Source organism: Acomys minous (genome assembly GCF_964271855.1).
Source record: "Acomys minous genome assembly, chromosome: 17".
In the NCBI taxonomy this organism is placed as follows: Eukaryota; Metazoa; Chordata; class Mammalia; order Rodentia; family Muridae; genus Acomys; species Acomys minous.
In genome coordinates this window covers 15,415,945-15,442,015 of record NC_140500.1, presented here as the reverse complement: position 1 = coordinate 15,442,015, position 26,071 = coordinate 15,415,945, and the positions used below count along the sequence as shown (strand labels likewise).

General features: G+C 46.9%; 1 protein-coding gene across 6 annotated transcripts in view; it reads left to right on the top strand.

Moving 5' to 3' along the window:
* The window catches only part of ETV6 (ETS variant transcription factor 6), a 242,031-nt gene extending 225,009 nt beyond the window's left edge, over positions 1 to 17,022 (top strand). For 5 of the 6 annotated variants that reach the window (XM_084764885.1, XM_084764889.1, XM_084764888.1 and 2 more), the window contains 3 exons: positions 6,257 to 6,399; positions 7,635 to 7,735; positions 12,956 to 17,021. In XM_084764885.1, coding sequence (XP_084621011.1) covers positions 6,257 to 6,399; positions 7,635 to 7,735; positions 12,956 to 13,061 — 350 coding nt within the window. In that variant the 3' untranslated portion in view covers positions 13,062 to 17,021. Of the gene's footprint in view, positions 1 to 6,256; positions 6,400 to 7,634; positions 7,736 to 12,955 lie in introns of all 6 variants that reach the window. The other variant, XM_084764886.1, reaches the window with a different exon arrangement.
* The last annotated feature ends 9,049 nt before the right edge of the window (positions 17,023 to 26,071 follow it).

The window sequence follows — 26,071 nt, the reverse complement described above, 5'->3', positions numbered from 1 at the left end:
GTGTGTGCCTTCTCTTGAGTTCTTTCCTTCTGTCTGTCTATCTCTCTGTCTGTTTGTTTTGTCTAATTGCAATGTGTTAGTTTCTTGTTTATCTTACTGTATTTTATTACTATCCCATAGAAGCCTATTTGTTTTCTGAGAGACAGAAAGGCAGTGGATCTGGATGGGAGGGGATATGGGAAGAAACAGGAACAGAGGGAGGGGGGAAATGTGATCAGGATATATTATGTGAGGGGAAAAAAATATACTTTCAATAAAAGGGGGAAGAAAGAAAATGGACCTCAGGACAGCGGTGGGAGGCTTGGCCTCAGAGAGCCTGGGGCAGTAGAGGATCTGTGCTCTCTCCATCCTCCCACGTCCTCTGTCCTCCACCTGCTCCACTTCCTTCCTCCCTACAGATTTGGAGTGAGAGAAACTTTAAGTAAGCCTTTTGGATCTTTCCTCCTTTTCTAAATGAGCTTCGGGAGTAGCCTTCAAGCCCAAAGAGGGATAAAATAAATAAAAGGTCATAAAAAATGAGGAGGCAAGTCATTCCTAACCCTTACTAATGAGAGGTGAGGGCCTCATGTGAAGTCAGAGGCCAGCGCCGTGAGATGTCTTAGTCAGCTGAAAGGATTCCATAGTTGGTTTGCATTCGCTGAAAGAGCAGCTCTCTGGGTCGGGTCTAGTGCTAAGGGCCAGGGCATCCCCAGGAAAGCAAGGTAGGCCTGTGGGCTCCCCCAGACTCTGCCCTCAGCAAGATAGGATGCCGTTCTTGATGACCAGAGGAAGGCTTCATACTCCAGGCTCAAGTGTCCTCTCATCTGTCACATGGGGGAATATTGCACATCTCTGAGCATTTCTGATGCATCATAAAACAGCATGGGAGTGTATCACACAAGGAGGTGAATGCCCACAGGTCAGCGGGTACGGCCGGCACAGGTGTCCATCCTGAGCCGACATGGACATTGACAGGCAGCAAAGTCCACATCAAGTGATGCATCTGTGACCTCTCTCCCCTATGCTTTGCCCGGTGTCACTTTCAGAGGAGGTGGGTAAGACCTGGTGAGCCCTGGGGAGGGAGAAACTGCCCACTCCATCTGGAATGTTCTGTTTCTGACTTTGCCACATTTTAGCTAAGGCATTGTTCTCTGTTTTCAGTGTGAAATCAAAGAGTTGTAAAAAAAAAAAAAAAAAAAAAAGAGGAGCACTCTGGGTGGTGGCTAAAAACAGACACACACAGCAACAGCAGTGTGGCTGAGAGGAGTGGTGCATGGGGCTTGGGGAGATGGCAGATTGTCCTTTATTGAAGTCTCAGTATACCTGCTACCCCGTCCCCATGTCTCTGCTGTCCCTGGATATAAATCCATAGGCTACAGCCACCTGTAGCAAAGCAGGCATGGGGCACCGCTAGCCTCCTGCTGTAGGCTGTATCTCACCTGGGGTGTGAGCCTGAGTCCAGTGCCTCCCTTCTCCCTGTTGCAAAACTAACTAAAAAGCGGGAAGAGCCAGCCTGTTTGCAGCCACGTGAAGCCAGGAAGCATCAGTGGGCTTCCTGTTGTCTGTCCCCAGCATGCCACTATGCACCAGTGGTTTCTGTTTTCCTCCACCACAGCAAAACACAACAGTTGCCCATTGTAAACACATGTCTGCATATCAACACACAGTTGACAGTACTGGATCTACGGACGACACAGCCTGGAGGGGAGGGGGAAGAGTACCTGGATGGCTGACAGTCAGTCCCCTTAATGCTGTGAGCCTGTTCCTGTAAGCAGAGCACCCCAATTTCCACACTTGATACTTAGGCCAAAGAATGCTTTGTTGTGGGAACTTGTCCTGTGCTGCCTTAGCCAAAAGCACCTCCATGCACCCTGTTGTAACAACTGGAAGTGTCTTCAGACATTGTCAGACACCACCTTGGGGGGAAAAGTCACCACTCAGCTCAGAACAGTGGCTATCACAAGTTAATGTAAACTTGAACCCATGGTACAAGCAGGGTCCATAGACTTAAAATTCTATTTGAGCAAGTGAAACAACATAAGATAACTTTCTTAGAAACTTTCTGGAAGGATAAATTTTCTTCTCCTTTATTACACATCCCCTTTGTCTATAATTTGACCCTCTTACTCAGATTTTTAAAGATTGGCTTTGTCTAACAAGGATTTTACTTTATTTTTTTAGAAGCCATATTGGTTATGTGTGAATTGCCCATCTTTTTAGTCTCTGTTCTGTGAGTTTATACAATAAGCCTCTAGTAGGAGACAGACGTGGGAGTGAAAATATTTCTCCCTAACCACAGGAAGGGAAATTTACAATGCTTCTTAGAGGCGGATAGCCCTGTACCTCACCCAGCAGGAAACAGGGGACTGTTCCTGCAGTTGGAAATGGATTATCTGAGATAATCTACTCCATGAACTTCCTCTGACAGAAGAGATGATCCAAGTGGTGGGCATTCCTTTAAAATACTCAAATGTCCTTATATGGAAAAAAAAAGACCCTTGTATTATTTTTCTTTTCCCTTTGCTCTGATAAAATACTCTTGACAGAAGCAATTTGGAAGATAAGGGTTTTTTCTGGCTCACAGTTCAAGGTGCAGCCCATCTTCTTGGTGGGGAAATCAAGGCAGCAGGAGCTTAAAGCAGCTAGTTGTGTCAGCTGAGAGGGATGAATGCATTTTGCCGCTCAGCTCTCTTCCTCCACATACACAGTCCAGGAGCCCATCTAGGGAATAGCACCACCCACGGTGGACAGGTCTTCACATCTCAGTTAACTCAATCAAGACAGTTCCCACACACATACCTAGAGCCCCGTCTCCCAGGTGATTCTGTATTCTGTCAAGATGGCAGCTGCCACTCACCATCATCTCTTTAAGAGAAACAAACCTAAAATTGATAAATACCTTGGGTTTGAAAAAAATAGTACACATTCACGTTCAGTTGTTTTGTAGAAGGACGGACTTCTGTTCATCAAATTTAGTGCATTTTATTTGTTGTATTATACCATTTTTATTACTTATCAAAGAACATTGCACCTGTATAAACATGGAGTCAGATAAATCTAGAAAATTCCAGATGGTCTCTTAAAAATCGTATCCAAAAGATCCAGAGAACAAAAGATTGTGCCTGTTACTTAATAGAAAATTTGAAAAGAAAAACAACTCAGATGGCGTATACTTGAATGGTAAGTAAGAGGCAACATGGCTGTGTGGTCAGACAGTTATTTTTATCATCTGGGCATAATTTTTAAAGAAACAGAGAAATCAATAGTGTTATAAAAGCCACTTACACTCTGAGCTTGAAGCAACTGCTTTATGCCGTGAAATTCCCCTTGCTACTTCCGTTAGTGGCTGAGTAATTCAGTGTGTCTTGAATGTCAACATTTTTATTACGCAGCTAATGTTGGCTTTGCTGGATTAAATGTCATTTAAACTGATCAATTGGAAGCTTGTTTGGGGTTACTTTCAAATTTATGAAAGGGGAGAAAAGAGTTGCAATATACAAATGCTTACAAGTACAGTCTGTTCTCTGGCAAGCCCTGCCCTCCATTTGCCATCCAGTGGGCACATCGCGCAGTCACATTCTGGAACCCAGTTTGATGCCTCTGGAAAGACCAATGTGAAACCTCAGGGCTGAGTAATCCTTCAGCTAAAGAATTAATCCAAGGACACTGTATATCTGGGATGTGCCCTGATAGTAAAAGAGAGAAATTGCAGTGGAAAATTCCCGTGCAGATGAGGATGGAGCTCTGGAGAGCTGTCCACTCTTAAGTTTGAACTCTGCAAGAGGGCTGGAGCCCAGAGGACTGTGTTTGCCTAGTGTTAACCTCATAAAGGTGAGCACACTAGAGCTGGGCGTGAGGGTGCACACTTGTAATCCCATGACAGGGTAAGTAAACGCAGGAGAATCCTGGGACCTGCCAGCCAGCCAGTCTAGCTTGATTTTTGGCCTTCAGGTTCAATGAGAGACCCTGTCTCAAAAAATAGAGTATGTAGTAGTTGAAGACTTGACTTCTGGCTTCCACATTCATGTGTACTTGCACTCATGGGTACACGTGATTGTCACCACTCAGGCACGCAGAACTTGGGCTATGTGTCCACCTTTGTTTCTCCTCACTGAGTGACATTTTATGTGGAAGCGTTTGGTTTGGGGAGATGCTTTCCAGTTAAGTGAGACCATAGGAAACTCAACTGTGCCTGCCATTTGATGTGGCACCAAACCCGGACAAGGGAACCACAGCTCACTTGTTAGTCCATCCAAGCTGCTGGAACAAAATGCCACACGGTGACTTACAAAGAGTAGAAACTAGCCAGATGTCACATCAGGATTAAAACAGGAAGATCGCCTCAAGGTTGAGGCCAGCCTGTTCTACATCCTGAAGCGCTGTCTCCAGTAAAGCAGGAAGTAAAAGAGAAGAGTGAGGAAAGAAAGAAGGGAAGAGGAAGAGGGCTCAGGAAGGAAGTGTCTCATTTCTGGAGGCTACAGGGTTGAAGGGCAGAGCACGGGTGGATTTGAGGTCTGCGATGGGTGTGCATGGGCGTGCATGGGTGTGCATTCTCTTTCATAGGTAGCATCTTCTTGCAGTGTCCTCACAGATAGCTATATAAAGGATATCTTACAGATACGTTTATAGACAAAGGTACTATCTGAGGCTGGAAAGCCAGTTTATGACTTCTTGCAAAGACCCAAAGTTCAGTTCCCAGGACACACATGGCAGCTCACAACTATCTGTAACTCTGGTTCTAGGAAATTCACTACCCTCCTCTGGCCCCCATGCATGCCTATCTCTGCTTACCTATTAGGCTGCGCTGGAGGGTGAACCAGGTACCTTTACAGCACAGACCCAGAAACCAGAGAGTCACAGCCAAAACCCAGGGCTGAGCACAGTGCAAGGCCACACTTAAACCATCTGATGAATGTTTGCTGCTTGACCACATAATCGGGTATCAGCTCTGCAAATGAGAAATGATTTTCTTGCACCAAGTTCCTTTCTGCCGTGATTCCATTATGATAAACCAACTTGAAAGCCCGCCAAAGGATGGTTTAATGAGAGCATCCGTATTTCTTTTTTAAATGCTAGCCACAGTTCCCACAGCTAATGTCACCAAGCCACCTAGTTTTTAATTTCCATCATTTTTCGTTTATGGCTACTTTCTTTTTTAGCCTCTGTCTTCCTCTATCCATTCAGCATCTTCCACCAAGTGTAGAGTAATCTCTAAACTTTTGACTTTTTATCATACTGCTCTCATTAGAATGACAAGGTCTTCTTTCTGGCCTCGGGAAATGCGTCAGTTGCCATATAAGCATGGGGACCTGATAGTGACCACCTATAGCACTCATCTGAAGAACCAGATACAACAGTGTATATCTGTAAACCCAGCTCTGGGGAGACATAGACAGGGATTCCTGGAGTTTGAGGGCCAGCCTGTCTAGATTCCTCTTTAGTAAGAGACTGTATCTCGCAATAAATATATAGTAGGTGAAGGGGCAGGATGGATAGTTTTGTATTTCAGTGCTCACTCTGCAAACAAGGAGACCTAAGTTTGAAACCCTAGAACTCATGTAAAAGTCAGGCAAAAAGCAATGTAAAATAGCAGCGCATGGCCGTCACCCCAGGACTTGGTGGGGGTGGCGGGGCCTGCGGGGTGTAGATGGGCCCTTTAGAGTTCGCTGGCCAGTCAGCTTAGCCAAAATGGTGAGTTACAGGCTCAGTGCAAGGCCCTGCCTCAAGACAGTAAGGTGAAGGAGGGCGGTCCAGGAAGACAGCCCCCGTCTCCTCTAGCTTTCTAGTATGTACAGATACAGATACGCCACACACACTCACACAGAGCAATTTCAAAACTAGTAAGATGGAGGATGATTGAGGAAGCCACTTGATAACAACCTCTGTCCTCAGGCAAGGGAGAGAGAGAGAGATTCTCTTTCCACCATTGTCCTGCTAGCCTTTCTGTAGCCCATTGTCAAAGCCTGTTTATTCACTTTGCAAGTACAGCGTGGTGCCTCAGCCTTTAGATGGGCTGGTTCAGCTTCAAGTTTTGTCATGACTTTGAACCAGTCTTTTTCCTCCTCCTTGGTCCTCATACAGAGGTGATGGCCTCCCTGGGTCAAAGGTCAACAGGAGCTCACAGGCTACCGCTGGGCCCATCTCATCTGCGAAATAAAGGAAATGAGACGATCAGTCAAAACCAGGCCCAAGCCGAGGTTGCGAACCCTTTTTCTCAATCTTGCGACCGCCTCCTCCAAAGCCGTTCTCAACAGTGCTCTCCCCCTCTCCTCTGTAGACTGTAGACTGCTTTGGGATTACGTCTATCAGCTGCTGTCTGACAGCCGGTACGAAAACTTCATCCGATGGGAGGACAAAGAATCCAAAATATTCCGGATAGTGGATCCCAACGGACTGGCTCGACTGTGGGGAAACCATAAGGTAAAAGGGCCAAATATTTGTTGGGAAAAGCTGTTGCCAAAATACAGACTTCATCCTTGAGTTGGAGGATGATAGTCTTTTCTTGCCTCCGAAGTCGGCCCATGATTATTTGGTTTTGTTCCTCACTGGGCAAACAATTAGGTAGTTGTGAAGGAAGGAAATAATTAAAGATGTCTTTTTTTTTTTTCCATGTGTTACCTCTAGCTGGGGCCCATTAACTCAGCAGAGCTCAGTTCAGTAAACTGATTATAAACGTTTCCCCTGGCCACTCCCCTTGACCTGGGCCTGCCACCCCTGTTGTCCTTAGGTACTGGGGAATAGGGAAGTAGTGAGAGCTGTATGAGTCACAAGGGACCTTTGGGAAGTGTGACTTCTGTCCCCACCAGTTGGAAACTCCCCTTTTCACAAAAGTCCATTTCTGCATGGAAAATAAGTTCTGATTATAAAACATCCCCTTTACGAGCAAGAAGTGCAAGAGGTCTGCCCCCACAGTTTTCCAAAGTAGGAAGAGGAAGTAGGATTCAAAGCATAGTCCTTTATAGTGAGGAAGGCAGTTCAAATGTGCAGATATGAAAAGGAGGTAATTGTGACTCAGGCCAGTTGACATATTAGTAGATCAAGGACCAAGCTGGGGACACTGAGGTGGCACAGCTGAGCCTCAAGCCTCCTAAGAAGGTAGCCTGAGCCCTTTTTCCAGCTGAGAAAGACCAGCCAAGGACCACAGACAAATACGTCAAGGCCCCGAAAACAGACATTTAAATGCATGAGTCACTGAGGGGCCTTCTGTGCACTCCAGATCAACAATGACAGGGCAGAGGCGCATGTGGAAAAGTCATTGCAACCAGAAAAGAACTTTTGCGTGGACCAGACTGAGAGGGGTGGACCACCTGTCTCCCACCTGAGACAGAGGAAGCCGGAGCGGCCTCAGCAGAAGGAACGAGGGCAGTTGTAGTGGGACGGGCTAGGTGAGCTAGCACTTCCAGACTTAACTAGGACAGCTCAGCTTAAGAGACCTTGGCCACCAAGGTGGCTGTGAGGGCAGACAGCCAAAGGAAGGGGGCCCTTAGCAGGCAGCACACCAGCAGGTGCGTTCCCAGGCCGGCGAGGCCATGTGGAGCCACTCAACAGCCTTTATTTTAATAGCTGCTCGGTGCCTTTTCCTGAGGTTCATTTCATTATATCTTTGTGCTTTTTTTTTTTCTCTCTCTCTCTCCCTTCCTCCTCTGAACAAGCAGAACAGAACAAACATGACCTATGAGAAAATGTCCAGAGCCCTGCGCCACTACTACAAGCTAAACATAATCAGGAAGGAGCCCGGACAAAGGCTTTTGTTCAGGTAGTACTTCCTCTTTTTCCTTTCCTTCTTTTGGGAGGGTACGGCTTTCTTTACGTAAGAGGGAGGAGGGAGACTGTCAGCAGCTCTGCCACATGCCGATCTGAGACCCAGTGCCATTGCTGCAAATACTGTTGATTATTGGAGACCGGGCGCTTTGGTTTGTTGGGACTTAGGAAGGAAAGTTCATTCTTTGTACTTAAGTCTGTCCTGCGTGAATGCCAAAGCTAAATGCAGTCTGACTCAGCTCCAAAATGACATCGTGACCAAATCGCGTTATCTGACAGTGAAGTCCGGTGGAGTTAAAAGGAGCAACCGGAATAACTATTGTCGATAGCAAAATGGAGGATTAAGCCGGGACTTCCAGGTCACCAAACCTGGAAGCTGCTTTGTCAAGCTTCGGGTCGTGACCCGTGGTGAGTCACAGTGTGGGTGGAATTGGTCAGCAGCAGCCACTTTTTTTTTTTTTTAATGAAATGGAGAATACAATATGACAGAGGTGGAGATATTAAATTATAGCCCATCAAGTTAGAGTGGCCATTGATTCATAAAGATTTTGTTTCACATGTACATATTCATGCGTGTACATGCATGCATGTGGAGGCCAGAGGTCAACCTCTGAGGTCGTTTCTCAGGCCCCTTTCCACCTTGTTGTTGTTGGTTTTTTTTGTTGGTTTTTTTTGTTTGTTTGTTTTTTGTTTTTGTTTTTTTTGAGATGAGGTCACCCTGGCTTGGGGCTGGCTGAGGAGCTCCAGGGATCTGCCTGTCCCCATCTCCCAGCAACTGGGGTTACTAAGAACATGTGCCACTCTGTGTCCCCCTCTACGTGGGTGGGAACTGAGCTGGCACTTGCATGGCAAGCACTTTACCAACTGAGCCCTTTTTCCAGCTGAGAAAGACCAGCCAAGGGCCGTAGGAAAATATGTCAAAGCCACGAAAACAGGCATTTAAGAGCATGAGTCACTGAGGGAAATCGTATGTCTTAAAAATGCATCACGGTTAAAGGAGTGTGAAAGAGTTAAAATAGGCAGTCCTCCGTCTTTGCAGATTCCCCATAGCTAATGGTTCCAGCTGTTCCAACTACCAGGGACATTGTGAGTCCCAAAGTAGAAAAGACGGAGGGATCTAAAGGGAAACTGAGGACGGCATAGATGGAGGCCTGGCACCGTTGGCCACTGATGTGACGGGAGGAAGTGGGATTGCAAGCAGGGCTTTAGGTTACAGGTTTTGACAAATAGGACAAAAAGAGCAAGGGCTGGAGATGTAGGTGTAGAATCTGCTGTGCACAGGTGGGAAAATGTCTCTGTGTGTGAGCAGCTGCGCTGGGGCAAGGCTGATAGGGCCCATCAGGAGAGCCGAGAGCCAGGCATCAGTGCTGAGATGGAGTGACAGTGTACGAACAGGAACAACTGTGTCAGTCCATAAAGGGAACAGGAAAGACTGTCAAAGAAGTGACAGTAGAATAAAATAAATACGGAAGAGCTCTTCGCCTCCAGCTCCGTTCACACCTTTTCTTTGATCCTTCACTCCAAATGTTCAGCTCCCCACCCATTCTTTTATCCTAGACGACTGAGCCACACCACACTCAACTTCGTTAGTCACCTTAGTCTTAAGTCTAGCTCTGTAAGCCCTCCTGGAATTTCAAAGAGATGTTTGTGTGATGTCCCCCCTAAAATATCACATTGGTACTCCAGACATGGTTCCTGTAAGGCAGGTCCTCATGGCTGAGAAGTTCTGTCCTCAGAACAGAAATGCTCCGTTCACATCAGTTGACCACCATTGTTCTAAGTAATCTTTTTTTTTAAAGATTTATTTATTATTTATATAGCATTCTGCCCACATGAGTGTCTGCCCACCAGAAGAAGGCACCAGGTCTCATTACAGGTAGTTGTAAACCACATGTGGTTGCTAGGAATTGAACTTGGGATCTTTGGAAGAGCAAGCGGTGCTCTTAGCTATCTGAGCCATCTCTCCGGCTGTTCTAAGTAATCTTGAAGCTGGAGTCATCTTTGATTCTTTCGGTATGCAAGTCAGTTACTGGTCTGCACCATCTACCGGCTCTGCGGCACTGGCCCTGTCCAGCTTGTGTGTTGAGAGCCCGAAGCTTGGCAGCTGTATGTCGCAGGGTTTGTAGCCAGCCTATCTCAAGTTGAAGTCTGTGACAAGCACGTTCATCAGATGTGTGCTGGATAGGGATCAGCATTCCAGTTCCTCTGCCAGACGTGCATATCCCCTTACTTTGTCACATATACACGCCCTCAAGGCCACCTCAAACTGACTGTCCTTTGTAGGGCCCTCTGTAGATGCTCCATCACACAGGGACATCCTCCCCTGCCATCTCCTGGGTTCCCTTTGTCCTCAAGATCACCATGACTTTCATTTTTAATAGTATCTATGGAGCTGGCAAGATGGCTCAGCTGCTAAAAGTGACTACTGCTTTTGCAGAAGACCCAGGTTCAGTTCCCAGCACTGGCATGATGGCTCACAACAGCCTGTAACTCCAGTGCCAGGGTACATGGCGCCCTCCTCTGGCCTCTTCAGGTTCCTGCATGTACATGGCATCCATAAACTCATTCAGGACCTATACATAAATGAAAAATATTTAAAACATCTTTAGTAATTGTGAAAAGTATATTTTAATGATATGTGTGAAGTTTTCCTTGCCACAACTAAATCATAAGCTCCTAGGAGGTGAGGCCTCTGAATTTTTTTACTTTTGTGTATACCTTAGGGAGGGTTTCAGTAAGTGTTTCATGACCTGGTATGGACTTTGGAAAGCTTACCATGTACAGCAGTCTGAAGGAAGGGACACACAGTGTATCTATAAAGTTGGCCTGGGAGGATCTTTAGTGACTTTCGATGATGAGGGAGTAGGTTCTAGTGAGAAGATAAAAGTAGCAGACAGACAGCAACCGCTGTGATGTGCGCTGCTCGCGGAGCGGAAGAGTCATGAGCAGAGTGTCCGTAGACAGAGACCGCCCGCCAACTTCCAGTGAGAGGCTTTGAAGAAGACGTCAGCCTTTTCTGAGGAAATGAGTGTTCGGGAGCCAAACTGTACAAAATGGTGCCTTGTTGGTATAGGACTTGGGCGTGCAATTAAGTGAAGCAGGAGTGATGGCATGTGGCCGCATGCCGCTGAGCACCTCTTGATAATAAAGCAGAACACAGAAGGGAGAGTAGTGGAAGAAGTCCAGAAGGTTCCAGGTCAGAACAGTGCCAAAGATTTGCAAAAGGACGTGAGCCATGCTCTCTTTAAGGACCAGCAGAGGGGTGTACTGAGTTCACAGAAGTGAACAGACGGGTATAAGTATGTCTTCGGGCGCAATGGCAGGTGGGCCAGCGACTGCCTCGCTGACGTGGTGGAATGGTGAGAGGAGAGATGCGTAGGAAGGTGGTTCATCGCTGAGGGGTAGAGCACGGAGAAGGGGAAAGCGCAGACACTGTCCGGGCTGCAGAAAGCCCCACCCTACCCCCACCCCACTGCACCCCCAGGGTCAGACAAGGCATTTGCAACCAAGCTTCTTCCCTGCCCCATGCAAACTATTGTCAGAGCTTGACACTGGTGCCGTTGGAAGTGGCACACGGTGCTCAGGGCTGTGAGGCTTGCTGTGCACTCCAGCTGCAAAGGACGGGGGACACGCTGAAGCGAGGTCACTTCTGACAGCAGGAGTAGATCAGCGGAAACAAAAGGATTCTTCCTTCTCTTCTAATTCCCAGAAGCTGCCTTCCCTAACCCGCCTGCTGATCAAAAGTATCCTCTTTGATAACGTCTAATGGCACCCTTTGAGCTAAATTCAGGTTCTGAACATGGTTCCCTGGGCTCTCAGACAGGAGTGGAAGTAGGACTCTTGTAAAAAGTCTCTAACCGTCAAGGTTGAGAAGAAGGCTCCACAGGCAAGCGTGCTCGCTGCACAGGCATGAGAGCCTGAGTTCAGCTCTCCAGCTCTCGCATAAAAAGCCAAGTGAGGCTGTGCACGCACCTGTAACCCCAGCTGTGTGGCGAGCAGAGCATCACTGGGGCTTGCTGACCACCAGCCTAACTCTGGGTGCCATCTCCTGGGACTACACTAAGGCAGAAAGTGCTAGAATGGCATACCTGATGCCCTCTTAGTCCCCATGCACACGTGCGTCCACATGTGTGTACATACACCACACACACACACACATACATACACACACACATACACACACACATACACACACATACACACACACACATACACACACACACACATACACACACACATACACACACATACACACACACACATACACACACACACACATACACACACACATACACACATACACCACACACACACACATACACACACACACATACACACATACACCACACACACACACATACACACACACACATACACACATACACACATACACCACACATACACACATACACACACATATACACATACACCACACACACACATACACACACACATACACCACACACACACATACACATACACACACACATATACACATACACCACACACACACACACACATACACACACACATACACACATACACCACACACATACACATACACACACACACACATATACACATACACCACACACACATATACACACACATACACACACACATACACACATACACCACACACATACACACATACACCATACACATACACACACACATACACATACACACACACACATACACACACACACACATACACATACAAACACATACACATACACACACACACATACACACACACACACACATACACACACACATACACACACACATACACACACACATACACACACATACACACACATACACACACACATACACACATACACCACACACACACACATACACACACACACATACACACATACACACACATACACACACACACATACACACACACACACACACACACACACACACACACATACACACCTTTAAAACTAAGCAACACAGTTGAACAATACACGATACCCAGGTCCCTTTATACAACCAAGCAGTAAGTCACTCCCTAACACCAAAAAACTTCCCTTGGTCGTATTGTCACTTTCCAGACAGGTGAAAAGTGAACCTTTCCCTCCTCTGCTCCAAGTCTAGTGTGTTCCCAGCTTCTGTGTTGTTGCTCTGAGGGTTGGGGTGGTGAGGAAGGACACCTCTGGGGCCACGGACTCTTTTGACTCTTTCATTTCCTGCTTTCAAGGTTCATGAAAACCCCAGATGAAATCATGAGTGGCCGGACAGACCGTCTAGAGCACCTCGAGTCTCAGGAGCTGGATGAGCAAACGTACCAAGAGGACGAATGCTGAGGGGACCTACCATGGCCTCACCTGCCCACAGGGACCCGCAAGAGGCATGATGGAGCAGGTGATCTAGGGCCAGCTGAGAAGGAAGAGACCCAAGAGTGGCAGGAACACTTCTCTTGCAGATGGAAGGGGACCCAGAGCACCTTAGACAAACCACCCAGCAATGGCGGGGCTGGAATTCTGGCGGAGGGCACAAGCCTGAGACTCACACGTCACATTTGCTTCTTCGGATCTCTTGTCTGTAACACCTCACCCTCACCCTGCACCTGTTGTTAGTCTCATGGTGTTTCTGATTTTGTTTTGTTTTGTTTTTAAGAACATGCAGTTTGACTATTCATCGTTCATACAGGGGAAGACATCACATGTTGTTTTCCTATGGAAATATATCTATTATATATATATATAATTTTTTTTTTTTTTTGCAAATCTCACCAAGTACAGCCAGCTCAGCTGGGTCAGGAAAGAGAAAACTTGCAGAAGGGATCAGGTTCCTTGTTTCCCTGCCACATGGGTCAGGTTTGTCATGTCGATCAAAGTCAGGATGAGATGAGAAAGGAACAAAAAGAAATACTTTCAAAAAATTAAAAAGTGAGTCCTCCATCTCTCTCTCTCTCTCTCTCTCTCTCTCTCTCTCTCTCTCTCTCTCTCTCTCCTGCCCTCTTCTCTCATTTCTCCTTCCATCTTCTCTGCCTGCTATTCCACTTCACATGCCTTTGGCTAGCCTGACTTGCGCCTAAAGCAAACACTGACCTGGATGTCAGATCCCTTCGGCACGCATCTGAGGGGGGGGCAAGAAAGACACCCCACAAATGCTGCTGTGTTCCAGAAAGATCAGTGGGAGGGCAGGGGATAAGGCCAGCCACATGGTCTGGAAGGCTGTGGCATCTTGGGATTGTTCTGAAAGTGCTGCGAAGTGGGAAACCACGAGAAGGCCACCCAGGCCTAGGGACTAGAACTGGTCTGCAGTGAGGAACAGGTTGTCAAGTCTGTCCCAAGACATCTTGTCCTTGTGGGGTTGCCACTGCCACCCGTCCAAGTCCTAGCCTGTTTCTCCCTTTGTTGTTCTCACTGAACATAGAGCACACGTAAGGGAGGGTCCTGGAGTGCAGTCTCCAGCACAGCCAGTATTTCCACAATGAGAACAGACAGGAAGTTCCTCAAATTCATTCATTTTTTTCCTCCTGTTACTGCTGTATTTCAAGAGGATATATTTGTGGCTCTTTTTCACCTCAACATGAAGTCAGTAGTGTCTTCCATATGAGGGTAATGCTATGCCTTAGGACTTTTGATGGCAGAGATGGGTTTTTTTTTTCTTTTTTGGTTTTTATTTTGTTTTGTTTTGTTTTTCAAGACAGGATTTCTCTGCATATCTCTGGCTGTTCTGAAACTCGTTCTGTAGACCAGGCTAAAACTCATATCCACCTGCCTCTGCCTCTGCCTCGAGTGCTGGTATGAAACGTGTGTGTCACCTCATCTGGCTTTTTTTTCCTTTTCTAGCCATCTCAATGGACTCTTTGAAGTATGGTGTTCTTAAACCCAGATAATGAGGCCTGCCTTATGAAACCACCCCTTGTCCTTCCTCTGTCTCTTCCACACCCTCGAGTGAGCGTCTCCTGGCCCTCTTGGATATATCTGTGCTCGACCAGAAGAGGGACATAGGGGAAGGAAGCTGACAGACCAGAGCCACCCTCCAACTATTCCTGAGTGGGGCACGTAGATGCTAGCAGTGCCCAAGCATGTCCCTCTGGGCCTTACCCAGCAGACCTAAGCTCACAGACAGACAGACAGGCAGGCAGGCAGGCAGACAGACTGTGGTTCACAGACACTGGAATTGAGTTGATCGGGCTCCTTTAGTCTTACTGTGACTTCCTCAAGCCTCCCCCATCTACCTTCAAGGTGAGGGCTTTGGTGTTAGTGTTCCTGGGTGGTGATGTGAGTCTAATGCTAAGGGCTTCTTGAAATCATGTCAGGGTTTATTGGGTTTTTTTTTGGGGGGGGTGTTTTTTTTTTTGTTTGTTTGTTTGTTTGTTTGTTTGGGTTTTTTTTTCCCCCTCTAAAACAACTGGTACCTTATCTCAAATGGGGAGATTGAGATGAAGCCCAGTGCTTGTGTTGTATGAGCCGCTGGGTTGAAGAGCAGGAGAGAAAGGGTGGGCTTTTTGTTTTTGTTTTGACTGAGGTGATTTGTGTGGATATGAAATGCAAAACTAGGACACTGGCCACTTTGCCCATGCGTAGAACTCAGTTTCTTAACTTCTCGAAGAATCTTCCAGATAAACTGTGGAAGGAAATTCCTGCGTTCCCTAAGGAGTCCTAAGTGACAGCTTCAGCCCTTACGTTAGAAATGCTCTTGGCATTCCTGTCTTTAGTTCCCACCGGTATTTCCAGTCATGATTTTCTTTGATTCTCCTAACTGCAAGAGTCTTCCTTTGTGTTTTGGAGAGAAGACGTGGCCAGTGTTGTCACCAGGAGTGCAGCGCTCTCAGGCCATAGACCCAAGGGGTTCAGATTCTGTCGATCACACCTTGCAGGAAAACACTACTACAAAAGGTTTTTGCTGTTGTTTTGCTTTTCCCATCTACCATGGTCTAGCTCAACATTATATTCAAGAGGTAATGCAACTGAACTATAAGTTCATACGTCAGATGAATAGGTGGCCTTTCTCTGCAGCCATCATGGGTTGGGTCAGGAAAGGACTTTGCAAGAAAACATTGCTATGCCAAGGGTGGGCATTGTCACTTAGGTCCTGCGTCCTTGGCTGGGCTGTCTTCAGATCTCCCTTGGCAGAAATCAGTGGTAGCTGGTTAGATGTTGAGAGTAAGTTCTCTCAGATCTTTTTTGATCCAAAGCAACTTGGTGACAATTGAAAGCAGTGTCACTCATGTTCCATATTCTCGCTCTTTTTTTTTTTTTTAAGAGGAGTATCCTTACAAGAAAAGAACAAAACAGGCTGATAGGGTTTGGTTTTTTTTTTTCCATTTCCCTAGTACGTTCAGAAACCTCTGATCCAGCGTCTTTTTACATTAATACCTTGTCCAGAGAAGAGTGTCACTTTAACTGATATCTAGAGGGCAATGAGAGGACTCACTGGAAGGCGCGAGCGGCAACTATGTCTTCTCCCACTGTTCAGGATAGAGCCATAAACACATTCTGACACATTCACTGTTGTTGGCAGAAGACAACCTGAGAGAGGACGTGTCACTTACCCTGGGAGCAGACAGCATGACAGAAATAGGCTCAGTATCCAACCTGTCTGCACGCACTTACCCACGGGCAGGTATAAGGACAGGTGTTTAGAATGCAGTTAGAAATTCTACTGGTTTAAACTTCCGGTTTGATCCACCCCCAGCAAAGAAACTAAAGACTCAAAGAGTGGCTTTCACTGCCCAGTCATCCGGTGCTAGTTAGGGCTGCTGTACGATCTCAGCCTGCTCCTCTTCTGAAGAGAAACCTAATTTGAAACCCAGTGGGGCGGGGCCACAGAGTACCACCCTGGAATCCTGCCAATCATCAACAGGTTGCGCAGGACTAAACTGCTTTTTTTTTTCTTTTTTTCCTTTTTTTTTTTTTTTTTTTGGCCCGATCTGCATCAACACTAAACAACTTCAAATTCCCTGACTCTTTGACCCTCTCAAGTGAACACTCCCCTGAAGATTTCTCTCTGTAACTGCACCCACCTGCAAGCCAGATGAATCTAGAATGAATTTTTGTTGTTGTTGTTTAGTTTCTAATCTCTTGTTTATGAGGTGTGGGGTTTATAAGGGACTGAATCAAATGAATGTAACAAAAAAGAAAAAAAACAAACAAAAAAAAATGCCTTTTCTCAGGGCCAGTGAGTTGCAAATAATTTTTAAAGAAAAGCCTATAATTACATCATCTCAATAAATTTTTTATAAAAAAAAAAAACATAAAGTTCTAAGTCTCTGCTTTTAATAATATGTAATGGAGTCAGACAGGCAAGGCCCTCTGATGATGTAAATCCTGTCTACTCAATTATGGAATAAAGTACAGTCCCGCTTTCTCCTGGCAGGAAGCTGCCATTACTGAGCAGTCTGCAGGCAAGCTTGAGACAAGAGGCCCCAGGAAGGGTCACAGCAGGATCACTCCACTCTTGAGCCGCTGCCACAGGTGAGAAAAGTCTGCCTAAAGGACCTCCAGTCAGATACCTCAGCGCTGTACCAGGTCACTAAGGACTCGGGTGATGGCAGGGATTAGGTCATCCTGTTTGGATCAGCCCCTGCAAGGTAGTGAAGACATAAGAGTGACGGTAGCAGGCCGTGGCCAAACCCAGGACTTCAGTAGCCTGCAAGGTTGCCACTCACTATGCACCCAGTGTCTCTGCCACACTGGTAGGGCAGCAAATCAGAGGGCAATAGAAATTTCAAACTCCCAACAGTGTAGCAGGTTGTGACAGTACACAACTGTAAACTCAGCACAGGCATGGGGGAGGCATGGAGGATCCGGAGCTCGATGTTAACCTCCGCTAACAGCCAGTTTGAAGCCAGCCCAGGTTGCACGAGATCTTATCTCCGAAAAGCAAACTAAAGGTCAAACATAATAGTCACCGCAGCTATATCTGCTCGTCATCGGATGGCAGTGCTCTGCCGCAGCTCAGCCCGTAGGGTTGGGACTCAGGAGTTTAAAACTGGTCCAGGATATGTTAGGTCGCTTCTCTCTTCACTTTGTCCCGGTATCCGTGGGCCGGATTGCTGAAACTGAGCCTTCTGCTCGACATCATCAGAGCCACTCGATCAAGTAAAGTGTAGGAGGCAGTTTCTGGGAGCCACGGTGCCTTTGAAGTGACGATCTCTGATCATTCTCAGTTTGAATCACCCCAGGAATCCCTAGCAGTGCAGATTGTCAATTGGGATCCCATGCATTGAACCGCAAAAGCCTCTGGGGTAGCACCTCTGAATCTGTTCCCGCGTCTCCAGGTTATGCCGTTGGGTGCCAAGGCTTGGCATGGCTCTCATTGATTTGTTCACCGTGCTACAAAGAAGCATCGCGCTATGTACACATGTCGTCAGAGTAAGTGATGGTGGTTCGTGTGCATGGCATGGGATCACAGTTATGCCACATATCTAAACAGACGTGGACTGCAAAATGAGGCCAGGCAGACACACAATCATACCAAAAGTCCGCACGCCCCAACCAAACCTCTCAATCAATCTACTACAAAGACGAGTAGTTTAAAGGGCAGGTCATCAGCTTGAGAAAATCACACATCGATTTATCTACTTAGGCCCACTTGCCTGCCTCGCCACAGATGACAAGGAGTGCTGTCGTCTGTGGACTGACCGTGGCCCTCTGTCCTAGGATTATGAGGCAGAGCCTGAGTGGGCATGTGGCTGGGTGTTTGCTGAGGCCTCGGAGAGCAGGAGCCTAGAACAGGACTCGCCAACCTGAAAGTACTTCTTAACCACTTGGGATCTCAAAAAAAGCAGGTCCCTGTTTTGCTTAGTTTTTGTTCTGACATGACCTCATGTAGCCCAGGCTGGCCTCCAGATCCCGGAAGATGGCCTCGAACTCCTGCTTTACCCGCCGTGGGGTATACAGTCTATAGAATCCAAGGCATGGAAGCAAGCGCTCTAGCTATTGAGTGACATGTCCAGACTTCTGCTTCCGTATGAACGTGTTAGGAGTCACAATATCCTAGACCGAAGAGCTGCTTGCATAATGTATTCTCTGGGTGGGACTTCAGATTCTGCCCCCTGCCCCCTTCCATGCTGAAAGCCGAACCGGGGCCTCTCGCAAACCAAGCCTGCTCTGCCACTGACTCCGCACTCAACATAAACCTGCATTTCAGAGAAGATCTGTATCAGCAGTTCACAACCTTCCTAAGGCTGTGACCCTAGGGGTCACGACCCACCAGTTGAGAACCAATCCTCTAGGTGGTGCTGATGCAGCTGGTCTTCAGAGCACACTCTTTGCTTGTTTTGACTTCCAAGATGGTTTTGCTGGGTAGCCTAGTTGTCCTGGAACTTGCTCCGTAGACCAGGCTGGCCTCAAACTCACAGAAATCCATCTGCCTCTGCCTCCCTGAGTGTTGGATTAAAGGCGTGCGCCACCACTGCCCAACTTCAGAGCGCACTCTTAAGTAGCAAGCGCTCAGTGGTTTCCACTCAGGCCTGAGACTCTGACCCCACTGCTGCCCTCAAGAAGCCCCTCTCTTCGCTGAGATCCCTCCCTAAGAGCCCTTCCTGCAAGAAGTGTGCTTCTTTCCACGGGTAACATTGAGAGTAAGTGGCGTAGCAAAAAGCAGCTTTGCCAAGTGAAAGGCGGCGCCACTTATGTACTGGACCTGGATCCAGCTTTTGATAACCAGATGCCTAACAACAGCCTCCTTGCCATGGAGGACAAGAATTCCAGCACTGCTGGCTCCCTCTTTATCACTGCACAGACACAAAGCCTCCAGTGCTCTAAAAGACACAAGGGTTGGCAGGCAGGTCTTCCATATCGATGATCCATGATGTTGACATTCAGAGCTCACACCCTTGGCTCAGTGTCCGTACTATTAGTACTCACAGGGCTGGGGAGATGGCCCAATGGGTACAGCCCTTGCCATGCAAGCATGTGGTACCAGAGTTCAGATCTCCAGAACTCCCATAGGTGCCAGTGGGCAGAGGATAGAGGACCCCTGGGCAAGATGGCTACCTCTATTAGCTATCTCAGCAAGCTCTGAGTCAAACTGAGAGATCATAATTTAATAAATAAGGTGGACAATAGTCAGGGAAGGCTCTGATGTCAACCTCTAGCCCCTCTATGTGCATACACAAATGCATGTGCCCCATGCTCATTTGAACATACACACACACAGCTGATGTACGGAAATGAATAAGTAGGGTTTTTGGTTTTGGTTTGTTTTGTTTTGTTTTGTTTTGTTTTGTAAGAAGGCCCTCACACCTACTAGAGAAAAGACAATCTCCAGTAGAAACTACCTGACTTCTCAAACAAGACACTATTCTCTCTCCAAACATCCTTAATAATGTCCTCCAAGAATTTTCTGGGGCCTCAGTAAGAACTTTGGTCATGAGATTGGGTTCTAGTTTGATTTTCATTACAGAGAGATAAAATACCCTGACAAAAAGCAAGCTACGGGAGAGCAGGTTTATTTTTGGTCCACAATTCCAGGTCATAGTCCATTGCTGAGGGCAAGTCAAGGCTCCTGGAACTCGAGGCAGCTAGTCACACACCACATCCAGAAGCAGAGAGAGAGAGTGAGCACATCAGCCCAATGTACACAGCCCCCACTGAGATGCTGCCCAGGCGACTCTAGGTTGTTTCACATTGACGACTGTATCTAAGCATCCCGGGTACCATATCAGATAACATGTGATCCATTGGGTGTCTTGCAAGAGCTAAGTGACCCTCACTTCTCAATTGGCAAGTGCATAAGCAGAACACAGAATAACCACACAACAGAATACTACTCAGCAGTAAAAAATGAACAAATGATCAGCACATGCTATAAGGGGAAAGAACCCCAAAGATGCCATGTTAGGTTCAAAGCAGTCAGGCAGGATGGAGGCGCTGTTGCATGGCTCCCTTCCTACTGATATTCCAGTCAGGACAATCAGAGATGGTTGCCTGAAGATAGAGATGGGGGTGAGGTGAAGTCTGAGCAGAGACACGAAGGAGGTTTGGGATATAATTGAAATACTCTGAAACTGGATTGTAGTGGACATAAATACATTTTTGTTTTGGATCCCAAGTGCGGGATGTGAAACAGACTCATGTGAGGGTGTGCAGTGTTTGTCTGCTGCACACAGACTTGTGAGAGAACACGTGGTGTTTGTCCACTAGAAGAGGAACTGCCTATTGCAGGGGCATGGTCTTTGCCAACTGATGAACATCCTAGTTAGGACTCTGAGAGGGAATATATATACATATACATTATATATATATATATATACACACACACATATATATATATATACACCCCAAAAAAAGGGGTTTTGGCTTTTTGGTCTTGGCATCATTTCCTATTTGGATGTTTATCGCGCCACTTCAAGACACTCCTAGAAAGAAACGCTCCAGAGAACACTTTGAGGTCCTGGGTTCCAGCTGCTGCTCTGAGTTCCCACTGCTATGGCTGCAGTCACTTTTGCTGAGTTGCTGGTTTGCTGTTTAATGGGTCTGTTGGAATCCTGACTATGATCGATCCAAAAAACTGAGTCTAAAAAAGGTCTACTTCTCCTGTTCCCATTAACCTCTTTTCCCTCCTTTCTCAGTTAGGTTGGTTGGAAGGGAAGTATAAGCATTAAAGAACACCAAATAAAGTAGGTTTGTAAAAGTACAAAACCTACACTGGATCATTGGGACAGCTACAGAAACCTCAAGATTTGCCAAAATTCATCAAATTTGCTTTGAGGCAAGGCTCAGTTAAGTCCAATGCTTGAGGACCTGAGTTCAGGTCTCTAGGACGCCTGCACGAAGCTTAGTATGGTGGAACCTGCCTGTAACCCCAGCGATGGGAAGCCAGCGACAGGTGAATCCCTTGGGCTCACTGGCCCAGCCAGCCTTATTGAAAGGTGAGCTCTTAGGTTCAGTGAGAGAGCCTGCCTGGAGAAAATGAGATAGAGAGCAATGGAGACATTTCATCTTGACCTCTGGCCTCCACACAACATGCATGTGATCATGTGCCATCCCTCTACACACATACATACATGTCACACGCTTACATACAAATAATAAAATGATAATTGAGAAAGATACACAGCTTAGACCTGTGGTGTTTAGCCCCTTGTGCACACAGACACACAGACAGACATGGGCGGGGCAGGGATTATCCTTTAGCTGGGCGTAGTGTCACACAGTTCACTTGTGAGGCTGAGGGCGAATGAGCAAGCGTTTGTGGCCAGTCTGTATGAGATGGAATGAAACAAACAATATTAAAGTGACAGTGACTTAGATCAAGCAGCTCATGCTGCCTATGTGGTACATAGATCTGTCTTCAAGAACATCACTTAGGACTGACACGAAGAAACTCGGGAAAACACACCAACACTGTGCAGTGACATATGGCTGGAGAGTATATGACACAGCACAAATCACTCTCCACAGCCCCAAACTCCTGTGGGACTGTGACCTTCATCGGTTCAGGGCATCCAAATAAATGAAAGCTCTCAAGGCTGTCAGCTACCGACATTCCAAAAAGGAATCCCAGAAGCTCACAGGCCTTGTTGGAGAGCCAGAGTCATTGTGACATAGCTCTAGGCTGCCGTGTAGACAGTGGTACCCACGTGAACTGGTGGCTGCTACCAAGGAATGGGGGTTGCTGCGGGGCTTGGATTGTGGGTGCTAAGACAAACACAACAACATTAACATGCTGTGACATAAGCCAATGTGTTTTCAGCTGTGCTGTGTGGCATGAGGACTTCTCACAGTGGATGAAAGGCCCAGTGGAAATGGCCCAAGAACAAAGTAGGAGGCAGAGAAGGCCCCTTCTGGAATAAAAGGCACAGCAGCTTAGTGCAGGCAGGTGACTTAGTATGCCTGTGAGGCATCGTTTGATTGTTTAACTCACACTGACTTAGCTAGAACAGGAAACAAGCACATTTCTACTGATAAAATATGCTGTTTCTATGTACAAACTAAGTTTGTCACCTTCATCAAACATACCTTTTCATTTTTTGTCCCTCCCCCCCCCCCCCCCCGTCTGTGGTGTGTGTGTGTGTGTGTGTGTATGTGTATGTGTGTTCATGTGTATTGCATACATGTGATGCAGTCCAGGCATGTGGAGGCCATAGGTCAACCTCTGGTGCCATTCTTGAGGATGACACCATTTTAGCTCCATCTATATTAGTTTTTTTGAGTGTCATCCCCTGCCCCCATCTCTCTGTCTCTATCTCTGTCTCTGTCTCTCTGTCTCTCTCTCTTTCTCTTTGTGTCTGTCTGTCTCTGTCTCTCCATCCTCTGTCTCTCTCTGACTCTGTCTCTCTCTCCGTGTGTGTTTGTGTGTGTGTGTGTGTGTGTGTGTCTGTCTGTCTGTCTGTCTGTCTGTCTCTGTCTCTCTCTGTGTCTCTGTCTTTCTGTGTGTATGTGTCTGTCTCTGTCTCTCTGTCTCTCTTTGTCTGTCTGTCTGTCTGTCTGTCTGTCTGTCTGTCTGTCTGTCTCTCTCTCTCTCTCTCTCTCTCTCTCTCTCTCATTAAAATATGAAACCTTCTGACTAAGCCATGCTGGCTGGCCAGCCACTAACTTCCAGGGATCTGTCTTCCCAGCACTAAGGTCACCGCCGCATGGCACTGTGCCTGATTCTCTTGTGGCTCTGAGGATTGAATTAGGGTCCTCCTTGATTGCTTGGCAAGCACTCCAGAGCTGAGCTAGGATTTCATGTAGATTTACCTTCCTCAGAGCACTTTGACATGACTCAGTGTTCCTTTCCCTCCTTGCTGCCTGCTTACCCCTCTGCATAAGTCACGCTGTCCTTCGGGTGCCCAATCCTTGCTGTTCTGACGCTCTCCACTCAGGACTGAGCAAATTATTCAATGACAGTTGCTGAGACATCTTGGACCTTAGTTTCTAAGCAACTACAAGGCTATTTTAGCGCCTTGAGACACATCTGACAACCAGAATCTGGTCCAAGAGAAGGTAGGAGATGTTTCAACACCAACTGAGAAGTTGGGGAACCCCTCCTGCAGGAGACTCACCCCCGTGACCAGAAGTTCACAAGTTCTCCACCCTCTTCCTCCTCCTGATGAAAATCTGGGTCTGCCGTTACATTAGTGTGGATCTGGGGAGTAAAATCAGGTCCTGGATGCAAAGCCACTGAGGGATTTGAAATCTGCTTTGGGCGATTCAGTTCGGAGCTCTTTTCCTTCAGTTCCCCGACGGCTTGACACTCTGGTTCCCTGTCTGAGGGAAAACTAAGTGAATACGGGACATTCCAGAGATGGCTGTGCCCTCTGGCCAAAGACTGCCTTTCTTCCTTTCTTTTTTTTTTTTTTTCTTTCAAATGTGTTTGCATGAGGGAGAGGTGCACACATGTGTGGAGCGGCATGTGTGGCAAGGTCAGAGGACAATCTTCACCTTCCATGTGATCTTGAGATAGATAGGTTATTTTGTTTGTCACTGTGTCTACCGGGCTAGTTAGCCCACCAGGTTTTGCGGCTTCTCCTGGTGCTGCCCTCCATCTGGCCATGGAAGAAAAGGGACAATGCCTAGCTTTACATGGATTCTAGGGATCTGAGCACAAACACTCACATTTGCATGGCAAGCAGTGTATGCACTAAACCTCTATCCATTTAATGGAAAGTGTGGGTTTACATGTAACCATTTTTAAACAAACGAATAAATCTCCCTTGTTAGTAGATACTTCTACTTTGCTCTCAGGGTTGACCACTCCTGTCATCTTTAAATAATTGCCTTGGTTCCAGCAGCAACATAGCACCTGGTCATGCACAAGAGAAATCTACCGTCACTGACCACACAGCCTTTCCCATGACGGAGGAGAATTCAAACCTCATGCCTGGCAGAAGAAGTGACTACCTCAGGGACTTTTGGGGAGGGCCACCTGCCTGAGATAAACACTATTTGCCAGGAAAAACCAAAAACGAGAAACAAACAGAAAAACCCACCTCATTTAGTTCTACACTAACCTACAAAGTCTTCTTCCGCTTCAGAGATGTAAGGTAGCTTTAGCCAGCAGTTCAGCAAGAATTTCACCAATATAAAATAATTACACAGTGTCACGTTGCAGCTGCTCCTTTAGGCCCCCTCAACACTTTATAATTTAGGGTGCCAACCTTCGGATAGGCTCAGGCTTGTCAAAACCCTCCCTTTTTCTACCGCGTATCCCAGATTATCTGGTTCTAGGATGACTTCTCAGCCCAAAACACAGTTTGATTATGCCTAACCCCAAAGCCTCAGGCCAGTCTCCTCAAATTACTTGGCAACATAACCAGTGTTTTCTGTTTTCTGAAGGAGCTTGAAATGTCTCCCTGGTAGCATCTGGCCCCTGAGATGAAGCAGCAGTGTTCCACAAGGAAGCAGGTTTGGGATGCTGTGGTCGCTTGCATTGTCAACTCAACAGGACCCAGAATCACCGTGAAGATGTCTCTGGGGATGTCTGTGAGAGATTTTCTCCATTCGGTTCCTTGAAGTGGGAGGACCCACCCCAATGTGGGCTGTGCCACTGTGAGCTGGTGTCCAAAAAGGAGAAAGTGAAAGGAGCTCAGGCTCCTGTCACTCTCTGCCTCCTGACTGTGGGTGCAGCGGGCACAGCTCCCTCAGCCACTGAGGGGTTCTTCACACAATCAACGACACCCTGGAGCTCTGAGCCAGAATAAACCCTCCCTTCCTTTAAGTTGCTACTTGTCAAAGAAACAGGAAAGTGACTCTCACGCACAGATCATCTGGAGAAGGTTCCGGCTTCCAAAGCTCTGGAAGCGAAGCTGAGGATGAGCCATGGCTCTTCCGCGTCCAGAAGAACAGGAACGCCTTGTAGAACTGCTGGTCTCCTCTGAGTGGCAACGCCTCCTCACAGCTCAGGCTGCTCTGCAAAGGAGAAGCACTCTCTATATAAAGCGCCTGATGCACATCAGGCGTGCAATGCACACGGTTCGGGATTATGCACCTAGGTGGCTCACGTCTCCTGAAAGTGAGTAGGTAGCTGGATAGATGACTGTCTGCCTTAAACTCTTCTTTTCCCACCCATTGAATCTTTCACAGCTTCTCCTGTCCTCTTTCCTCCTCACTGCCCAAGAAAAAGAAATAAATAAACACTATCAGCATAGCGATGCTTCCATCTTTTTCCCAATGGCTGGCAATAGCTGACTTATTTCTCAGGTTACCACCATATGCCACCATACACGTGATGAAGCTTTACATTTTTAAAGCCCCAGTTTAAAAAATAAAATCTTTAACCAACACCTTCAGAATGCTTTTTCATACTGTACTTGTGAATCCTAACAACCCTATGAAAATGTGTTCTTTCTCTTTTAAAAAAAAAAAAAAGATTTATTTATTTAACCGCCGGGCGGTGGTGGCACACACCTTTAATCCCAGCACTTGGG